Source organism: Squalius cephalus (assembly GCF_949319135.1).
Source record: "Squalius cephalus genome assembly, chromosome: 20".
Classification (NCBI taxonomy): Eukaryota; Metazoa; Chordata; class Actinopteri; order Cypriniformes; family Leuciscidae; genus Squalius; species Squalius cephalus.
In genome coordinates, this window is record NC_137141.1 from 28,209,980 (window position 1) to 28,231,372 (window position 21,393).

The 21,393-nt window shown below is 41.9% G+C and overlaps 1 protein-coding gene across 2 annotated transcripts in view; it reads left to right on the forward strand.

Annotated features, from left to right (window-relative positions):
* The window catches only part of sptb (spectrin, beta, erythrocytic), a 38,362-nt gene that overhangs the window by 3,031 nt on the left and 13,938 nt on the right, over positions 1-21,393 (forward strand). Inside the window, exons 2-8 of one of the 2 annotated variants that reach the window (XM_079853425.1) lie at positions 1,659-1,897; positions 19,329-19,480; positions 19,571-19,744; positions 20,382-20,488; positions 20,597-20,677; positions 21,061-21,176; positions 21,268-21,380. In XM_079853425.1, the coding sequence (XP_079709551.1) occupies positions 1,741-1,897; positions 19,329-19,480; positions 19,571-19,744; positions 20,382-20,488; positions 20,597-20,677; positions 21,061-21,176; positions 21,268-21,380 (900 nt within the window). In that variant the 5' untranslated portion in view covers positions 1,659-1,740. Of the gene's footprint in view, positions 1-1,658; positions 1,898-14,975; positions 15,626-19,328; positions 19,481-19,570; positions 19,745-20,381; positions 20,489-20,596; positions 20,678-21,060; positions 21,177-21,267; positions 21,381-21,393 lie in introns of those variants that run through there. The other variant, XM_079853424.1, reaches the window with a different exon arrangement.

Genomic DNA, 21,393 nt, shown 5'->3' on the forward strand with positions numbered 1-21,393 from the left:
CGGTTAGAAGACATGTGCTGAAAATGGCGCCCTTTGGAATCCTGAGGGTATAGGGAAACAATCTATAAGGGAAACAGGAATACATTTATTAGTTTTATTATGTATTATTTTGTCACTTTATAGATGGGGACAAGCACAGATTCAGGAAAGGATATAAGAGGATTGACAATGAAAAAAACACAAATTTGCTCATACGTGCATCATGGGTATCTTTTACATTTATGTACCTACATTTATGCATTTAATATCTGATTATTGCAAAAGTATTGTTGAAAACGGCGAACATGATGTTTGAGATCTTTTCTAGTTTATATTTTGTATCTTTCTAATTAAAATATTTATTCATTACAAATTTTATTATCAATATAACAATTTAAGTAAAAAGTTGGGTTACACTTTATTTTAAGGTAAAGTAGTTACACGTTACTACATGTACTTACTATAGTAATAACAGTAAATTATGCATGATTACAACTAACCCTACAGTAAACCAAACTCTATAGTAAGTACATGTACATGTAGTTAATTCATTTTACTCAGTACTTATTTGAGTAAGGACAATGCAACTACGTCACCTTAAAATAAAGTGTAACCAAAAGTTGAATTTTAAATCAATTTCAAAATTTCTTTGTATTTGGTTTGTCTCCCTATTGTTTAAATGACAGCTGCGCTCAAGCTGACATGAACAAAAAATGATGATCAATGTTCTCCAGCATAATTTGAGAATGTTTCAAAGAGCATCTTGTGCAAGAACATCTGACCTTTTGGTTTAAAGGAGTTCGCACGATCAGTGTCACGAATTTGTTAAATTGAAGAGTGGCCTAAAAATAGCACGCAATGTTTAATATTTCTAAGTTTGAAAAATTTCTAACTTTCAAAATAGAGCTCAGCAGTTGGGTTCCAGAAGTAAAAACATTCATTTTCTCCATAGGGAAATGATAACTTATAAGAAATCTTTTTAGACAGCCATACTGTGAGCTACGAGGTTGTTAATCGATGGTTTTTGCTTCTGTTGAAGCCATGAGCCTGCATTATTTCAACTTAATTTTTAAATGACCGTGTTTAACAGTGGAATTTGTGGTGAAAAACTACATTACCCATGATGCTGTACAGAAAATTCCTCCAATCAGAGTTGAAACAAGCAGACCCCACCAAAAGTGCTCTTTAGCCCTGCCCACTCCCCTGAAACACAGCGAATGACGTAATCGAGTCGATCTCTCTATGCTCCCCGAAATACTTAAATATTTGCTTGTATATCTTAAAATATAATGTTTATATAGATATAATCAACATTTTTAAACAAGTAGTTTTATATTTCTACATCATTGCTATTTGCAATGCTTTAAGGGATTGTAGTTCTTTCCCTCACTAAAGCCGTTAAGTACACATTACCTATGTATTTTTGTCCAATATTCAAATACTTTAATTTCATATCAAAGTTTGCACCAAGGGGCTGTGCTCACAGGGATGCACTTTTGCATTCTATTAATGTCTCAGAATGTGTTTTCTGTGTGAATGGCCCCTTAGGAACGAGTACTGAATGTCTAAATAATATAGTGAAATGCAAATATATAACGGTCATCAGTGCAATATCTATAAAGTCTTTTTTGAAGTTAAATGTCCAGTTAAACTCCTCCTCCATCTCTTTCTCCTTTCAGATCATCCATCTCTGGCATTCCACTGTCTTGTGTTCGTGTGGCACGCTGAGGTGTTTGGTCCCTCTCATTCCTCAGCATCTCGATGGCAACTATGACCTCCACAACAGACTTTGACAATGCTGAAATCACTCAGCAGTACAGCCGCATCAACACCCGCTTCGAACTATCTGATGAAGAGCTTGACAACGACAACAGCTCGGCCAGACTCTTTGAGCGCTCGCGCATTAAAGCTCTTGCAGGTGAGTCGTCTCAGGTGACATAAAAAGGGGCACATGTGGTTTAGATATACAGAGGCCCACAAATGTGCGAATACATATACAGACGTACAGGCAGCTGAACCCTATCCTCTTCTGCCCCCCTGACCAGCCAGGATCATTTGCACATACCCAGCATGCCTCTGTATGACTGAGCTGGACAGCTGCCCTGCCCGTCTGTGCCCATAGCTTAGATCTCTGTAATAACTGCAGGAGCTTGTCATTTTTGGCACACCTGTGGGGTCTGTTGCTCTCAGAAACAGCAGGTTTTAAATAGTGATTTCACGACCACACTTACAAGCTTCTTTCCAGGGACTAGGTAATCCACACATGACATATGAAAACTGTTTGAGTGACAGTACACTATCATATGTCATGTGTGGATTACCTAGTCCCTGGAAAGAAGCTTGTAAGTGTGGTCGTGAAATCACACATGACATATGAAAACTGTTTGAGTGACAGTACACTATCATATTTTTTTTTTCCTGAAGAAAATGCTTTATAATGCCAGGGTGTTGCTATGTGGTTGCTTGGGTGTTGTGAGTGGTTTCTGGGACATTGTTGGACATTAACACTTTAAACCAGTTCATTTAGTGCAGACCAGATTTTGTTACATGCATCTAAATAGCAAGAACACATGTCCAATGCAATGTTTTGTATCCAATTTGGGACACTTAATATCCACTGTAATGGAATACTTTTCTTGAGGTATGAAATGTCAAAGAGTTGCATTTTACATTAAGGAGCATGTACAGTAAGAAGAAAAATCATTTGTTAAAATGCAAGATTTATCTGTCATTTGAAATTGTATTAATTAGTTGATGTACATTTTAGAATATAAAATTAAGATAATTTAGGAATAAAGTCAGAAGTCTGGCATGGGCTTAATTGGTACTTTGGCACCCTTTAAGCCCGCATGTGTTCCAAATAAGCCCACATCATCATCACAAAATATAAAAAAATGATTGATTTTAAAGAAGTAAAACATCAATATACACTGCTCAAAAAAATTAAAGGAACACTTTGAAAACACATCAGATCTCAATGGGGAAAAATATAATGCTGGATATCTATACTAATATGGACTGGGTAATGTGTTATGAACGAAAGGATGCCACTTCGTTTGATGGAAATGAAAATGATCAACCTACAGCAGCAGCGGCGCCAGGATTTTGATTGTAGGTGGGCCTCCAGAAAACTGGATGGGCCAGTTAAAATAAGCCAAAAAAAAAAAAAAAAAAAAACGGGTTTCCCTTCATCTCCGTTTCAGCGCTTTTCTGCGGCACTGAGGACAGCGACTCATAGCCTACCTGAATTTAATGCGTAGGCCTAATTAGCACAGGTAAAAAAGAAAAGAAAAACTTAAACAGGAATTTTTTGTTGCTTTTAAATTTTTTTTTTTACAATTTCATTTAATGTATTGTTTAATAAAATTATAGGCCTATTATTTTTAGTTTATTAACAGCAGCAACAGCTGTAAAGATGAAGTTGTCGATCGTCAACTCCGTGAACGCGCCTAGAGAGAAATGCACATCATGGATTGCATAATCAGAGAGTAGGCCTAGCCTTTTTCTTTTCGTTTTAAATTGTTAAAAAGACATTTCAAGCTTTAAGATAGATTTCATGTCTGTGAGGCATATGCTGAGTTTCGTTAAGTTAGGATGAGATGCGCTCCTGTTCACGAGCAATGCAAGTGACCGCGCGGGCGCGCCTCTTATATTGTCTCCTATTTGCTTCATTAAATACAGGCAATTGGTTGATAAAAAAAATATTAAAATTAAGATACAATTTATACAAAACGAAATTCACTTAAAAAAGGGCTTTCTAACTTAATTAAGTGGTCAAAATCATGTCTGGCCCGCTCCATGTCTCTCGATATTGTATATCCTATCATACTCGTGCGGTTCACTTTTCATAATCAACTTAGATGAAAAAATAACATTATAATATTTTAACAAATATGAAACTAAATGAGCTTGATGGCTACAACACATATAGTAAGTAGGCCTACAGACTCTCTATTTGTACAAATTGCTGCACATTAATTTTATTCTGAATTTTGCACACCTAAGTTAAAAGGCATTTGTTTGTGCATGCATAGTAAAACATATCTGCAACATTTATCAAGTCCACTGAAAATTATGCGTGCATTTATTAATTATTATCTTAATGAATAATGTAACAAGGACGAAGCATTTAGGCTAAACTGCGTTGTTTGTTTAGAATGGAATGGATCGCAAATAGATCCGAATGAAGAAACGTACAAAACCATAGAAAATGGGTGGGCCCGGACCTAAAATGGGTGGGCCCAGGCCCACCCGGGCCCAATGGTAGCGCCGCGGCTGACCTACAGAGGATTGAATTCAAAGACACCCCGGAAATCTAAGTGAAAAAATGATGCAGCAGGCTTGTCAATTTTGCTGAAATTTCATTGCAGCAACTCAGAATGGTACTCAGTAGTTTGTATGGCCCCCACGTGCTTGTATGCATGCCTGACAACGTCGGGGCATGCTCCTAATGATACGACGGATGGTGTCCTGCGGTATTTCCTCCCAGATCTGGACCAGCACATCACTGAGCTCCTGGACAGTCTGAGGTGCAACCAGGTGATGTCAGATGGACCGAAACACAATGTCCCAGAGGTGTTCTATTGGATGTAGGTCAGGTGAGCGTGGTGGCCCTTCAATGATATCATTCCTTCATCCTCCAGGAACTGCCTGCATGCTCTCGCCACATGAGGCCGGGCATTGTTGTGCACCAGGAGGAACCCAGGACCCACTGCACCAGCATAGGGTCTGACAATGGATCCAAGGATTTCATCCCGATACCTAATGGCAGCCAGGGTGCCATTGTCTAGCCTGCAGAGGTCTGTGCATCCCTCCATGGATATGCCTCCCCAGACCATCACTGACCCACCACCAAACCAGTCATGCTGAACGATGTTACAGGCAGCATAACATTCTCCACGGCTTCTCCAGACCCTTTCCTGTCTGTCACGTGCTCAGGGTGAACCTGCTCTCATTTGTGAAAACCACAGGGCACCAGTGGCGGACCTGCCAATTCTGGTGTTCAATGGGAAATGCCAATCGAGCTCCCTGGTGCTGGGCAGTGAGCACAGGGCCCACTCGAGGACGTCGGGCCCTCAGGCCACCCTCATGAAGTCTGTTTCTGATTGTTTGGTCAGAGACATTCACACCAGTGGCCTGCTGGAGGTCATTTTGTAGGGCTCTGGCAGTGCTCATCATGTTCCTCCTCGCACAAAGGAGCAGATACCGGTCCTGCTGATGGGTTAAGGACCTTCTATGGCCCTGTCCAGCTCTCCTAGAGTAGCTGTCTGTCTTCCTGGAATCTCCTCCATGCTCTTGAGACTGTGCTGGAAGACACAGCAAACCTTCTGGCAATAGCACGTATTGATGAGCCATCCTGAAGGAGCTGGACTGCCTGCGCAACCTCTGTAGGGTCCAGGTATCGCCTCATGCTACCAGTAGTGACACTGACCCTAGCCAAATGCAAAACTGGTGAAAAACAGTCCGAAAAGATGAGTAGGGAAAAAATGTCAGTGGCCTCCACCTGTAAAACCATTCCTGTTTTGGGGGTTGTCTCACTGTTGCCCATCTAGTGCACCTGCTGTTAATGTCATTAACACTAAAGCAGCTGAAAGTGATTACCAACTCACTCTGTTACTTAACTGACCAGATCAATATCCCAGGAGTTTAACTGACTTGATGCTATTCTCTGATTAAAAAGTGTTCCCTTTATTTTTTTGAGCAGTGTATTTATTCAGTGACAGGGAGGTATTAAAAAAAATCCTTTTGCTAATGTTTGATTAGAGCCCTGGGTGGGATGGGTAGGTGTTAGTGGCCGGTGGTCTGGAGCCTTAAGTCGGCTTGACTGGAGTTGTAGCTGGAGTCAAGCTGGAAGTTTGACCGGGTGTATCTTGGGAGCCAAGCCGAGTTGGGGCTCCATACTCTGGGCTTAGGGGGGACTCCTAGTGGGCCCCCCACACCGAGAGTATGGAGCCTTAAGTCGGCTTGGCTCCTGAGTTATGCCTGGTCAAAGGTAGAAGTTAAAATGGGTGTATCTCGGGAAGGAAGCCGAGTTGGGGCTCCAGACTCTGGGGTGTCGGGGGGTCTCCTAGTGGGCCCCCCACACTGGGAGTATGCAGCCTTAGGTCGGCTTGACTCTGGAATTATGCCCGATCAAAGTTCCACAGGAAGTGGCCATATCTCGGGAAGAAAGCCGAATTAGGGCTCAATACTCCCGGCATAGGGGGCTCACTAGGTGACCCCTCCATGCCCGGAGTCCAGAGCCCCAACTCTAGCTTGGGTCCCGAGTTTTGCCTGGACAAAGCTGGACAGGAAGTGGCGGTATCTCGGAGCTGGACGGTCCCAGGGGCTCAGGACTGTGGGGAATGTAGCGTCCTTCTGGGACCTCTACATGCCTAGAATCTCAAGCCTTAACTCAGCTTGGCTCCCGAATTATGCCCAGTTATACATAAAGGACTTTAGGACAAAACGGGCTCTATCTCATTTTAAAGGAGAACTCGGCAACTCTAGCGAACTCTAGTCACTTCTTCGCTGATTTTCCCTTTTGTTGTCGCATGTTTTCCCCACGAGCTCCCCCTACAGCTGTGGGGGGGCGTATATTTCACAACACGGTCGTAAACAACTCACTTGCGGCGGCCTCCTCCCCCTCTCTACCGCTGCTCATGTGCGTTTGTTTTGATCGGAGCAAGCTAACTGTATCGTGTGGAGCTATGTCTACTGAGGTGGGTAATCTGGTAATACATCATACATGCGTGTGTGTTTATGTCGAATTGCCGTAAAGCAATTCGTGTTTCGCGCTCGTTCTCGTTCTCGTTCTCGCTTCTCACGAGACTTCCAATTTCTATCTTGCCGGGACGGTAGTCCCCAAGTTGCAAGGTTGGTTTTCCGCCTGGGAACGCTGGGGGGAGCGGGGAAAGTCACCAATATCACCAGAACAGGTTGTTTAACCATCCAAATGATTTCTAGACAGTTTTATTAAGTTAAAAAAGTTACCAAGTTCTCCTTTAATGAATGTGTGTAATTTGTGTGTAAGTAAGGTAAGGTTAAACGGTTAGTAAGGTACAAAGACATGTTATCATTAAACAGGGTTAGGCCTAACCCTAACTTTCAGAAATGTGTCAAAGTTTGCAATTAGAGGGATTCCTCATTGAAACACATAAGGTGGGCTTAAATGGTTCCACAGTGAGTAATGGTGAAAAAGACAATGTTTTCCTTTAAAAATGTAAGATATGTTTACAAATACATGCATGGAGCTTAAATATACTGTGGACTAGTGTGTCACGCCTGGCTATGCAGTGCTGGGTGTGTCTCTTCCTGGCTTGGCCATGTGTGGGTAATCAAGCCTGAATTGCCTACTGCTGCTGTTCTGTGTCACTTTTAGGTGGAGCTGTTGCGGTGGGCCGTGCCGTGCTAATTGGTGGACCGATGAGAGAGTCTTTAAAATCATTGCCTTCTAGTGGATTCGGGGTTCTCTTTCTGCTATTCCGGCCTGACGATGAGAGGCTGGCTTCGGTCGGCGCTCCTTGCCCGTTCTCCTTTTTGGCTTCCCATTTACTGACTTTTGTAAATCATTCGTTAATAAACCAGCATTCTAATTAAATATTAAATTCAGTGTGGTCTCCCCTATGTCAACTCTACATTGAGCCAAGTGGTCTTGACATATGGGGGCTCGTCCGATAAGTTTTGATCCCGAATATTGGTACATATAGTCTACTTTGATTCCCACTGTCGGCTATGGCAGCGTAGGGTGGTGTGTAGCAACGTCATCGGTGTGATTTTGTGAATGAAACCAGTGGGCGTAGTTTTAAGCATGCCGTTTTTTTTGCCGGATGTTTTGTTTTGGGGAGATCTGCGCTGATCTTGTTGGTTTTGATTTTCTTGTTGGTAGCATTATTTAGTAGATTGGAGCATTTAGTGCAGCCACTTTGTTTGTAGTGTGTGATTGCTGTTTACGTAGTGGGGCGACTAATCATCTGGAGCTATCGTTATCCCCGTGTTAGAGCGCTTCCGCGCTGGGATTTAGGTTGTGTTGTCACTGGAGTCTGGACCAGGGCACCGGCGTAGAGAACCGGCTGAATTGGCTTCGGTCGGGGCAGTACGTCTCTGTCGGTATTGGTGAGTAAATTATCCTGATTCTTGGACTCAGTGTGAAGATAGGTTTGTATAGTTGGGGGGGTAAATGTTTAGGGGGAGGGCTCCGTGATTAGTTTGCTCTGCTGCTTGAACTGCTTTTCCACTTTGCAAAATTGTTAGTTTGTGGTTGTTTAAGAGTAATTGGAAAACCTATACTTAGTTAGTTTGGTTGATAGTGTACATATTATTGAATAGTCTGTACAATGAGTGTGTTGGAGGATTTTTTTGGAGTATGAACAGGAGCGGGCTCGTGAACTTGAACGCACCAGGCTTAAGCTGGTGGCTGAAGGCAGAGCCGGTGGAAATTCCACTCAGAAATCGGGTGTAGCAAATATGATAAAGTTTCTTCCAAAGTTCAACGAACGAGATCCGGACATATTTTTCTCTTTGTTTGAAAATGTTGCTGCCGACCAGAATTGGAGTGATGAAGATAAGACTTTGCTTTTACAAACGGTATTAGTTGGGCGCGCACAAGAGGCATTTGTGGCACTGCCTTTTGTGGAAAGAAAGAGTTACCAATCAGTAAAGGAGGCTGTGTTAAAAAGTTACGAACTGATTCCTGAGGCTTATAGACAACGTTTTCGCAATTGGAGAAAGTCGGAAAAACAAACTCACGCTGATGTGGCCAGAGAGCTTAGTAGTTTTTTTAATCGCTGGCGCACAGCGGAGGGAATTGATTCGTTTAATGACTTGTGCGATTTAGTTATTTTGGAACAGTTTAAGAACATTTTGCCCGAACAGATTGCTACATATTTAAACGAACATAAGGTGAAGACAGCTGCCGAGGCTGCTGTCCTCGCTGATGGATATGTGTTGACGCATATAAATCATATGCGGGATTTTTCTCCGCGTTATGATAATCGCAAGGAAAATCGCCCTGTCCGCGTTAATGCGGGTTTTCCTCGGAGGTCTTATATTGCGCCTCGTAATAGAACATGGGAAAGTGATGCCGACAGTAAGTGCCATTATTGTTTTGAATTGGGTCATTGGAAAAAGGAATGTCCAGTCTTGAGTGCCCGTAATAAGAGTAAAGTAAGCAATGTCAAAGATGTTGCCTGTGCCTCGTCGATTCCCGCTGCAAAGTTGACCAATGTTAAGTTAAATGGAACTCAAACTGACCCTGAGCATTCTAACATGTTGTGTGATGAACCTAAAATCACAGTGTCTGATTACGCTCCTTTTATCACCGAAGGGTTTGTTTCACTGGTGGGAGATGCTCATAGGGTACCAGTTAAAATATTGCGTGACACTGGAGCTTCGGAGAGTTTCATTTGCCAATCGGTCCTGCCTTTCTCCTCTTTGTCTGATATTGGGAGTTTTGTGTTGATTCGAGGAATTGGGCTCCAACCGTTTCCAGTGCCATTGCATAGAATTCAGTTGCAGTCGGGGTTTGTGAATGGAGAGGTGACTATAGCTGTACGTCCGACTCTACCGGTAGAAAATATTGACCTGATTATCGGAAATAATTTGGCAGGGGGTTGTGTGTGGCCGGAGAGGTCATGTCCGTCCCCCGTGGTTAAAACAGTGGCTATGCCATCAGTTGAGCCGGACAAATGTCTTAAAGATTTTCCAGAGGTGTTCACTGCCTGCGCGGTGACGCGAGCAATGGCTCGTGCTCAGACAGTGAAACCATCTGATGTATCTAAGGCTAGTGCAGTTAAAGTGTTTGTACCAGATTTACCAGCACCGTTATCTCCTAGTGAGGTAATTGAGGCGCAAAAGAATGATTGTACTCTTGAGAAGTATTTTGCTTTGGCCTCGGGCAATGATAATGTTGATCATGGTTATCTGATCCAAAATGGTTTGTTGCTGCGCAGGTGGTCGCCTCGGGCGGACAATGATGTGGCAGATCAGGTGTTGCAGGTGGTGATGCCTGTGAAATACCTGGAGTTGGTGTTAAAAGCAGTGCACGGAGTAGCGTCTGGCCATTTTGGTGTGAGGAAAACCTACAATCATGTATTGGAACATTTCTATTGGCCACGGATAAAAAGGGACATAGCGAGTTTCGTAAAAGGTTGCCATGCTTGTCAAATTGCAGGTAAACCAAATGTTTCAATTAAACCTGCGCCGCTACAACCCATTCAGTCCGTGGGCATTCCATTTGAACATCTAGTTATTGATTGTGTGGGCCCTTTGCCACAGTCAAAGTCTGGCAGTGTTTATCTTTTCACAGTGATGTGCCAAGCGACACGTTACCCTGCGGCATATGCTTTAAGGACTATAACCACAAGATCAATTGTGAAGGCTTTGTCTCAGTTTATATCCATTTTTGGTCTACCAAAAGTAATCCAAAGCGATCGTGGATCAAATTTTACGTCCAAGACATTTGCGGCGGCGTTAAAAGAACTGCGAGTAAAACATAATTTAAGTAGCGCATATCACGCCCAGAGCCAGGAGGTTCTGGAACGTTTTCATGCCACATTGAAATCGTTGTTGCGCGCTTATTGTGTAGAACTTAAGAGAGATTGGGAAGAGGGCTTACCGTGGCTACTACTGGCGGCCCGTGCGGTAGTACAGGAGAGCACGGGGTTTAGCCCTAATGACTTAGTTTTTGGGCACAAAGTGCGCACCTTTCTGTCGGTGTTGAGTGGTGATTTAGATGGTGGCGTGGAGATACCTGGGAATTTGGCCGATTATGTGCATGGCTTTCACCGAAGGTTGTTCTTGGCTGGGAAGTTGGCTAATGCAAATCTATGTGAAGCGCAAACTAAAATGAAGCGACGGTACGATCTTAAAGCAGAGGTAAGAATGTTTAGCCCTGGTGATCGAGTGGTTGCGTTGCTGCCAATTCCGGGTTCTGCATTAGAGGCTAAATATACTGGTCCATATACTGTTGTGCGGAAAATATTGGAGAACAACTATGTGGTGTCCACCCCTGAGCGGAGGAGGAAAACACAACGGATTCATGTTAACTTACTCAAACCATATTATTCCTCACCATTGCAGGTGGTGGGTGATAAGACTGCTTATAGACCTGTTGGACTGGCTATTGGGGAGGGCGCATCCAACGCTTTTGAGGTGGCAGCTGGGGATGGGGTGCGAGATCCGGATGATGCGGTCCTGCAGGCTAGGCTAAACAATTCAGACACGTTGGTTAGCTTGGATAGCCTCTTAGGGCATTTGGATGGGGAACAACGTGATCAGTTAAAATCTTTACTTTTTGAGTTTTCGTCTTTATTTTCCGACACACCAACCTGTACCAATCTTATCGAACATGACATTGACGTGGGGGATGCAAAACCCATTCGACAGAGATTTTACCGTGTTGCTCCGGACAAACGAAAAAGCTTGGATGCCAGTGTGCAATATCTGCTTGATAATGGCTTAGCAAAACCATCACATTCGAGCTGGGCATCACCATGCTTACTTGTTAAAAAATCTGACAACACATTTAGGTTTTGTACAGACTATAGAAAGGTGAATGCGGTAACAAAGGCTGATTCCTTTCCTTTACCACGTATCGAAGATTGTGTGGATCAGGTTGGTAGTGCTCGATATGTAAGTAAATTTGATTTATTAAAGGGGTATTATCAGGTACCGCTTACGCCTAGGGCGCAGGAAATTTCTGCATTTATTACACCTTCGGGGTTGTATTCTTACACCCGTATGAGTTTTGGACTGCGAAACGCCCCCTGCACATTCCAACGTCTCATGAATCGTGTCATTGCGGGGTTGGACGGGTGTGCAGTTTATATAGACGACGTGGTGTGTTACGCAGACACCTGGGAAATACATCTGATGCGCATACGTTCGCTGCTTGAGAGGTTGGTGGCAGCAACGCTCACGGTGAATCTTGCGAAATGCGAGTTTGCCCAGGCCACTGTGGTTTTTTTAGGCAAGGTGGTGGGGCAGGGGCAAGTGCGGCCAATTAGGGCTAAAGTATTGGCCATTGACCAGTTTCCTTCGCCGACTACCAAAAAGGAAGTGATGCGTTTTCTAGGGATGATTGGGTTTTATCGAAATTTTTGTTGCAATTTTTCCACCGTTGTGGCCCCACTTACCAATTTGTTAAAACAAGCGGTTAAGTTTGTGTGGTCCGATGATTGTAAGCATGCATTTGAAAATGCAAAGCTTTTGTTGAGTTCTGTGCCTGTCCTGGCTGCACCCAAGTTAGATGATCCTTTTCAACTTCAAGTGGATGCAAGTCAGGTGGGGGCTGGCGCAGTGCTCATACAAAAAGATGAGCAAGATATTGAGCGACCAGTAGGTTATTTTTCACGCAAATTTAATCGTCACCAGCCTAATTATTCGACGATCGAAAAGGAGGCTCTAGCGTTGATCTGGGCGCTCCAGCATTTCGAGGTATATGTGGGGGGTGGTTTACATCCCGTTGTGGTTTATTCAGACCACAATCCGCTCACATTCCTACAGTCTTTACAAAATGCTAATCAGCGTCTCATGCGGTGGGCGCTGTTTTTGCAGCCCTACCGACTGTCTATTAGACACATTCGTGGCGCTGACAATGTGTTAGCAGATGCGCTTTCTCGGGCCCCGGATGAGTCGATGTGATGTTGTCCTTTTTCTACTCTGTCTTTGTCTTGTCTCTGTCCTCCCTTAATTAGCTATCCAAGGTGCCAGGACTTTGCTGGGTGGTAAGATACAGTGGAGATCTGGGGTGAGAGTGGTCAGTGTTGGTTATGGGTTGTAACAGTTGTGACCACATGGATAAATGAGTGAATGTGCACGATTGAATGTGTGTATGGGTATTCCCGTGTGATTAAGTTTAGTTTAATATTTGCTTTGTAGTTATTTGTTACTTTGGAGATTGGGAGTGTTTAATTATGAATCCAGAGTCCCACTAACGTGGGCCTCTGTTTTTTGGGGGGGAGTGATGTCACGCCTGGCTATGCAGTGCTGGGTGTGTCTCTTCCTGGCTTGGCCATGTGTGGGTAATCAAGCCTGAATTGCCTACTGCTGCTGTTCTGTGTCACTTTTAGGTGGAGCTGTTGCGGTGGGCCGTGCCGTGCTAATTGGTGGACCGATGAGAGAGTCTTTAAAATCATTGCCTTCTAGTGGATTCGGGGTTCTCTTTCTGCTATTCCGGCCTGATGATGAGAGGCTGGCTTCGGTCGGCGCTCCTTGCCCATTCTCCTTTTTGGCTTCCCATTTACTGACTTTTGTAAATCATTCGTTAATAAACCAGCATTCTAATTAAATATTAAGTTCAGTGTGGTCTCCCCTATGTCAACTCTACATTGAGCGAAGTGGTCTTGACAAGTGTCATAGTAATTTTCATTGTGCCCACATTGAGAAATGTTTTTTTCGTTTAAGGTTAGCTTGTGTTGGCTATAGTTTGCATGCGTTTTGTGGCGCTGTACCATTTAAGTCCATCTTAAAAAAAAGTTAATTTATGAAAATAATCTTCTCTACAAAACTATTTATGATGTATGTATTTGTAAATTAATGTAAAATGAATCACAAAACATTTATTGTTTGCAGTTCACATCCTTAATTCTTTGGCAGTCTAGCCTTTCTGTAAGGCTAATTGGTTTGACCTAGAGATTAGCTTTGAACGCAAGCTAATAAAACTCATCTTTCCAATTAAAGGAAAATGATATAAAATGATAAAGTACTATTTGTTCATACACAAAAAACAATACATTTATCTCTTATTTGACATAATAGCAACGTAGTTACCAAAGAAATGGCTGAAAATTGCAGAAATGTGTTGATTTCTGAAGGGTCCCGAAACACCAAAGTTTTGAGGTGACTTTTTTTACCTTGAAATAATGTTTCCAAAATCGTATCAGTGGTTCATCAAGTCGTAACAGGGTGAAAGGCACTTCTGGATTTGCTTTGCAGCCCTATATCTGCTATAACCACACTATGCAAGTTTGCCAAACCGGGTCGCGTTTCTGTAGTTCGAATGAGACATAAGAAAACTACAAATTTGACTTGCTTTAGTCAAGCGTTACAATAGTCATTATTTAGTTTTTCTTCGTTTCTGATGTCTCAATACATCATACTTTCATGAAATCATGCAACATACTCTACCTTGTCTGTGGAGATCGTTCATTCCAAAGCCGGTGCTAGATAAACAGCGAGCGTGTGTGCGACGGTAGGCTTTGGACGGCAAAATTATTTACGACAGCGGTACTGGACAATTCCGCTTCCAACCTGTAGGGCGACCGAAGTGGAAAAGTTCCTTAGTGTTGCTTTAATGGGTACACTTACCCTACTCTCTTCAAGTACACTTAAATGGCCTTTTATTTAATCTGTAAGTACATTTTTTTAATTAGTGAGAGAGTTTTGTGAGAATGAATTATGCACAGTTGTTTAAGGCTACGGGTCTTTTTGTTTGAAATGCATTAATGATGGTGAACTCGAATTCAGGCCTGCTTCTTTAAGTCAAGTGTATGTTGCTGAGCCAGGGCTGGTGTGATGTGTTCTGTTGGTGCGTCTGTGCTCTGCTTTTTCTGTAATGCAATTAGAGAGAGTTAAAAAGTGGGGGCGAGCGAGAGAGAGAGAGAGAGGAGTGGTTCCCATTCTTCACCTTTGATTTACAGCCTTTGAACAGACACGCATCCCTCTGAGTATACTAAGTACACTTTGAGTACACAGTCATTAATACATTTGTAGTTGGTATTTACATCAGGGCCAAAACTGCTTATGCACGCACTTGCAGTCTGACATCACATTGTATTTGTAACACAAATCAACACACACGCATACGCCCATCAGAAGACATTTTAGATGAGTGTGTTTGAGTGTGTGTTATGGGGCAGTCAGGAACGGGGGCATATTATATGCATGGCTGGGGTGCTGGAGAACCACTCCATGTGCTACTGGGGAGAGGCACAACAGCATCATTGCTAAGTGAAGAGTGAGTAAGGGAGGGAAGGAGAAAGAGAGAGAGAGGGAGGGAGGGAGGAAGGGAAGGAGGGAGGGAAGGAGGGAGGGCGATAGGACGGGAGAAGATAACAGAACTCGAGACAGAAGGAGGGAAGAAGAGTGTCCTGTTTGTCTCGTTCTTTCCCTGGCTGTGCGTGTTGATTTAACGTGGTGAGGATGAGCAGCCCCTGTTTGTGTCGCGCGGTGCCCGTGAGCCAGACCCGGCTGAGGGAGGTCAAACTCAGCTTGAAGACCAGCAGAGAGACCATACCGATCCGCCCTACCCCAGTCGTCCGGGAGGTCAGCAGCCGGCATTATACCACGGTGAAAGAAGTCCCAACCAGGACCAATGCACCAGGCAGCCGGAGCAGGAGCACCCCACCAGTTTATAGGGCCCAGAGCAGGAGAGGGGCCAAAACCAACAGTCCCCACAATCGTGAACCTGAGCACCTGCCAGAGAGGAACGGAACTTTACTGGGCATCACATCTAAAGTAGCGCCCATGACTTTTACTCCAGTCTCCTCAACCTCATCCTCTTCCTCCTGCACCCCGAAGGGCCATCGGCCCTCACCTCCACGATCCTCACCATCTTGCCCGCTGTCCCCGTCCCGGAGTATGAAACGAGCACGCTGGCTGAGCTACAGTGCTTCCAACATTTCCTTCAACAACTCCATCCTGGATGGGCGCTTCAGACAACTGCAAGGTAGTGTCCTGATGGAGTTTTTCCCTCCCCCCTCAAAGAGGGGGCAGTCATTCCCGACATACCCCTTTAGTACGCCACAGGGGAATTGTTGGATTAGGTAGAGATCCGGAGAAGTGTGTGGGAAGTGCTTTAAGGTGGTATGCAAGATTGTTTTCTATTGGCCGCTGTGGTAACTGAAACCTGGTTTTGTTTTTTTATGTGCAGTATTTATTAATTTCATTATTTATGCTGTATATATGCCCAATTGCTCACAGTGTTACCTCTAAATATTTATTTGACAAACTCATAAAAAGACCATTCAGTGCAAAAAATACTACTTGTCCCCCCCATCAATCTTTTGAATTCTTGCTGAATGACAAAGTGATTGGTACATTGGCAGACTAACCACCATCTACTTCTTGTCTTCTGCTATTCTTGTCTCTTTCAGGAATATGTTTTCTTTGTCTATCCCTTTCTGTGATTTGGGGTATTCATCATCGAGGTCTCTTACCTCACTTATTCAGCGCTGTTTATTTTTAGAAGAAGTTGACTGTCACTGTTAATTTGTGTAAAACTGAGCTTCCTGTTTCTCTCTGATGAGAGAGTTCTTTAATGCTGTGAAGCAGAAAGAGAGTATTTCAGAGAGATTGTATTTTATTTCCTTAACTATCCCTAATATTTAGATGCATTATATGAATGCATAGGGATGGATTTAAAAAACAAACATGCACTATAATTTGAATACTATTCTCATATTTTTGCTCATACATAGGGTTACAGTGTTTTATGGAAACCCATTTTAGAGTAAAAAATAAAGTAACTGTGAGATAAAGTTTAAAATAAGAAATACAGTAAAAAAAAACTTAGACTGTAAGATATAAAGTTGTAATTGTGAAATATAGTCACAACTGGTGGATATAAAATTGCAGTTATTAGAAATAAAGTTGCAAGTACCTAGGACATGGGTGCTGCCTAAAATTGAGCGGCTTTTTGCCTGATGGACGATAAAATGGGTAGAAAAATCGTATTTAGATTGAAGGAGGTATTTGAGCTATATCTAAAGACAAGAACATCATAAATGCTTACATCATGGCTGCATGTTTTACACGGACAAGCACCACTTACATTGCATTTAAATCTATTGCTTCTATGCGTCCACCCATCACACTAGCTTGTAGTGTACAGGGAAAATCCATCAATATAAATATTTCACAGACCTTTCGTGTGAGCTAGAGAGAATATCAGAGATCAGCAGGACCCAAGCAAACTCTATTTAGACTCACTGCTGTTCTAATGGAGAGGAAGAGAGAATCATTTAGTAGAGGTTCAATTGCAGTCCTGCTGTACAAAGTGTGAACAGGAAGAGGAATCATTTGGCAGCAGTTTGGTCATGAAATATGTAGTGTTGCCGGGCTTAGCTCTCTTATTATGCTTTAGCACATCTGGAGCTTTCCTAACTCTGGCAGGAACATGGTAAATTGCACTTTAAAAAGTGAAACTGTACAGCTGGTGCCTTAGAGAGCTTTTCCTACCCGACCTGACCCTTAATAATTGCTTTTCTCTGTGCTTTTCTCTTTGGCTGGTTAGCATGGCCTGTTAGCCCTGGCTATTAGATGCTGTATTTACACCATCTGGACACACACCCACACACAAAAAGCATATTTCCATTGATAGCTGTTTAAACAAGCCATTTATTCTACATACAGTATATTATTATTATTTTCTATTTTTTTGCAAGTGACTTGTATTCATATGTTTCGTTTTATTGTAGATGTTTTACTTTTCATGACACAACTCAGTATAGCCACAAGTGAAGGGCTTGGGACTGATTTCCAATCAGTGTTGTTATGGCAGCATTTTCCTCTGGCTCCAGGGTAATTAACCACATGGCATGGACAGCTCAGGAGATTGGCGGAAAAAAATTTGTGTTCGTAATTGAGCAAGTATTTTATTATAGATCTGAAAATTAAAGCTATTTTGTCTTTCTACAGATGTGTCTTTCAAGTCTGTTATACAGAACAAACATTTTGTAATATAAAATTAACTAATCTTAACACGGATTATTCCTGCACATGCTCAAAACTGGTTCAGACATCATGCATTACACATTTGAATGATTATTATTTTTTCATTGCTTTGTGATTCAAATGGAGGAGACATGCTTCCACACTGTAGTTTTTCCATTCAGAGAATATGTAAAAACTTCAAGGTGTAGTCGAGACCAGTTCATTTAGTCCAAGTCCAGGCCGAGACCTGAGTAGGTTGAGTCTGACTCAGGGCCAAGACCAGAAGAGGGCCGAGTCTGAGTCGACACAGGGACCATTGGAAGGTCTAAATGATTCAGACAGTGTAAATATTCTTTCCTTTGGGGTGAATGAAGCCTAGTTTTGTGTCAGTGCCACACGGATCTCTGCAGCACACACACAGTGTGCTCTGGTCCAGAGACACAATAGCACAGATCAGATCATATAGACGAGTCGGCACAGACCACAAAATGTATCCAGTGTTGTGGTACTTGAATCGTCTCAAGTTCAAGTCAAGACAAGTCCATGACAAGACTAAGATATTGAAAATATGGTACTGGACTCGAGTCTGGTCTCAAGTACTACACTGTGTTAAACTAACATTGTAATTAAATGACTGTTTTGTGTCTTTCAATTGTATGTTTGTATGATAGTGCAAAACTGAGATATATGTTGGCAGAACAAGGCCAAATGTGAAAAAAGTCCCTGACTATGATACTGAACTGTTTATCTGTAGTTTACGCATAAATGACAAGGTAACGCCTAATGGTTCTAGGCTTAAAAGAATGTACCGGTATCCTTTCCACTCTCCACCCTCTTCGAATTCTAATGTTTTTCCTTTCGTCTTTTTCTCCCTTCCACTCACTCTATTTTTTCTACCTCTCTCTTTTTGTCATTTACATCCCTCCATCCTTCCAGTTTTCTGCAGCCATAAGATCTGAATCATTTATAAAACACATCATTAAGAATGCACATTTTTGTTCTTTTTGTGGTAGAATCTTAAATAAACGTGGTACTGCAGAAGACTTGCTCAGGGAAAACACATGGATATAGGCCTACATACACTATGAAGAATACATATACATAGATTGAACTGTATTTGAGTAAGTAACTGTATGATTGTGACAATATTTTGCTCTACATATTCCTTATATTGTACATCCATTCCCAATCTAAAAGGGTGAATCTCATGAAAACTGTCAAGAAAGGTCTAATTTCACTCCAAAAGCATGAAAATGAAGCCTAGTTTTTAGGACCCTTAAGGTTGTTAACATTGTGACATTATTTTCAGGACTAATTTGCACACTAACAATTAAGAGCATTTACAGTGACTGGATTTTTTTTTTTTTTTTAGCATTTGTAAATTACATTTGTAAGCATGATATTTATTGTACTGAATTTAAGTTGATATTAAGAAATTAAACACTGTGTCTGAATAGGATGACTTTTATTGTGATAATTTGGTGGAGATATGCTTAATTGCCATCACAATGAAAATTCTTATTGGTCCTAAAAGTAGACCTCTTTTTACTTTTTTTAAATATTATTTCATATTTTATTTTGTTTTCTTTACGAGATTCATGTAAACATTATCATTAAGGTTCCATTAAGTTTATTTTCCATGCAAATAAAACATCAGAAGTGAAAGTACCAGACCATATCAGAATTGCTGAATGTTCTTCTCTTGCTGTCAAAACCAGATGAGCGAGAGGCTGTCCAGAAGAAGACTTTTACAAAATGGGTGAATTCCATATTAGCCAGAGTCAGCTGCCGAATCTCAGATCTCTATCTAGACCTGCGGGATGGTAGAATGCTCATCAGACTACTGGAAGTTCTTTCAGGGGAGAGACTGGTGAGTGTGTTTAGTGTGTAACCTTGAATTGACAACACCACTGATGTAATTCCAGTAATGTCTTTGATTGCCCATCTTTCCACCATTTAGCCCAAGCCGACCAAGGGCCGAATGCGCATCCACTGTCTGGAGAATGTGGATAAAGCTCTACAGTTTCTAAAGGAGCAGAGAGTGCACTTAGAGAACATGGGATCACATGATATTGTAGATGGGAATCACCGGCTCATCCTGGGCCTCATCTGGACCATCATTCTTCGCTTCCAGGTCAGCCCATCATTCTGATCAGCTTTATTCATTCTGTGCATCTAAGTATGATTTAAACTGAATAACAAGGAATTGGAACTATCATACAACATTGCACTGGCTATAAAACATACAGAACAACCCAAACTTTCTGATATTTACAGTAGACCTAGAGTAGAGTTTTTGTATTGTGTCTTATGCTGATGGAAAAAGCTTACATTTATTTGGCTGATTGGAAAAGCTTATATTTATTTTTAATCTCTCAGTTTGATAGCAGGATATTTTTAGCCCAGCCACTTCAAACAATGTAGTCTGCTACATAATTCAGATCCTCAAAAATGAAAGGAAACAGACCGGAATGGGAATTGTTGACTGCTCTTTATTCTGCCTAGTTCCCACAGCAATGTACAAACTATTGAGACATCAAAAGTCACAATCTAAATAAAGTAACAATGCCTCTGCATATCCAAGAATGGATCCAAAATCCATATTACAGTAGCTCTTCTAGTTAATTTAGAGTATGTTAAATACTATGAGAGTTTACCATTTTATTATTATTGCTTTTAAAAGCTTTAAAACAGAAGGTATGTCTAGTTGACAGCAATAAGGTATTAATATAGTTTAAGTGGGATTTATTTAAGTTTTTATATGCATACAGATTCAAGACATTATAGTAGAGACAGGACAAGCTGACCAGACAGGCCGACTAGAGACCCGCTCTGCCAAAGATGCACTGCTCCTCTGGTGCCAGATGAAGACTGCGGGGTAGGACAACAACTGTTGTATTTTAGTAGTAATGAATTTGACAGCAAATGCTCTATTTTTATTATGTGTTTGCAGATGGATTTGTCTGATATTATTTTGTATCTGCAGGTATCGCAATGTAAACATCACTAATTTCACCACAAGCTGGAAAGACGGCATGGCTTTCAATGCTCTCATTCACAAACACAGGTGATAAATATCAAGAGAAAAGATCAAATTCAAAGACAAAATATAAATATTGAGACAAAAGATAGCTTGTGGAGACATTGCTTAGTGGTTAGGAGAGATGCAATGACACACAATCATATGGATGTCAACTGTTTCTTTCATTCATTGATCAAGTTCCTCAAAGACCAGTTTTACAGGTAACAAAAAGTTGACACTTAAATGAAACATAACTAAAAACTCAATTAAACCACCTGAGCAATAAACAAACAACCACTGAGAAATTAAACGTATCCTGTTCTCCCCTCTTGCCTTGCCTTCTTTAAACTATTCTATCAATAAAAAATAAATAAATATTAACCAAATAATCTCTCCTCTTCGTACTTTTTCTCATTTCCCTCTATCAGGCCAGATCTGGTGGAATATGGCAATCTACAGAGGTCCAACCCCACTCACAACCTTCAGCAGGCTTTTAACGTAGCTGAACAGAAACTTGGTGTCACCAAGCTCCTGGACCCAGAAGGCAAGTAACACCTTTTGACTATTAAGTTAAAACTTATAATAATTATCCTCCCATTATAGAGATAGATAACATTATATTGTATTGTTTGCAGATGTGTTCACTGAGAACCCAGATGAGAAGTCCATAATCACATACGTTGTTGCATTTTACCACTACTTCTCTAAGATGAAAGCTCTGGCAGTTGAGGGCAAGCGAGTCGGGAAGGTGCAAAATATGA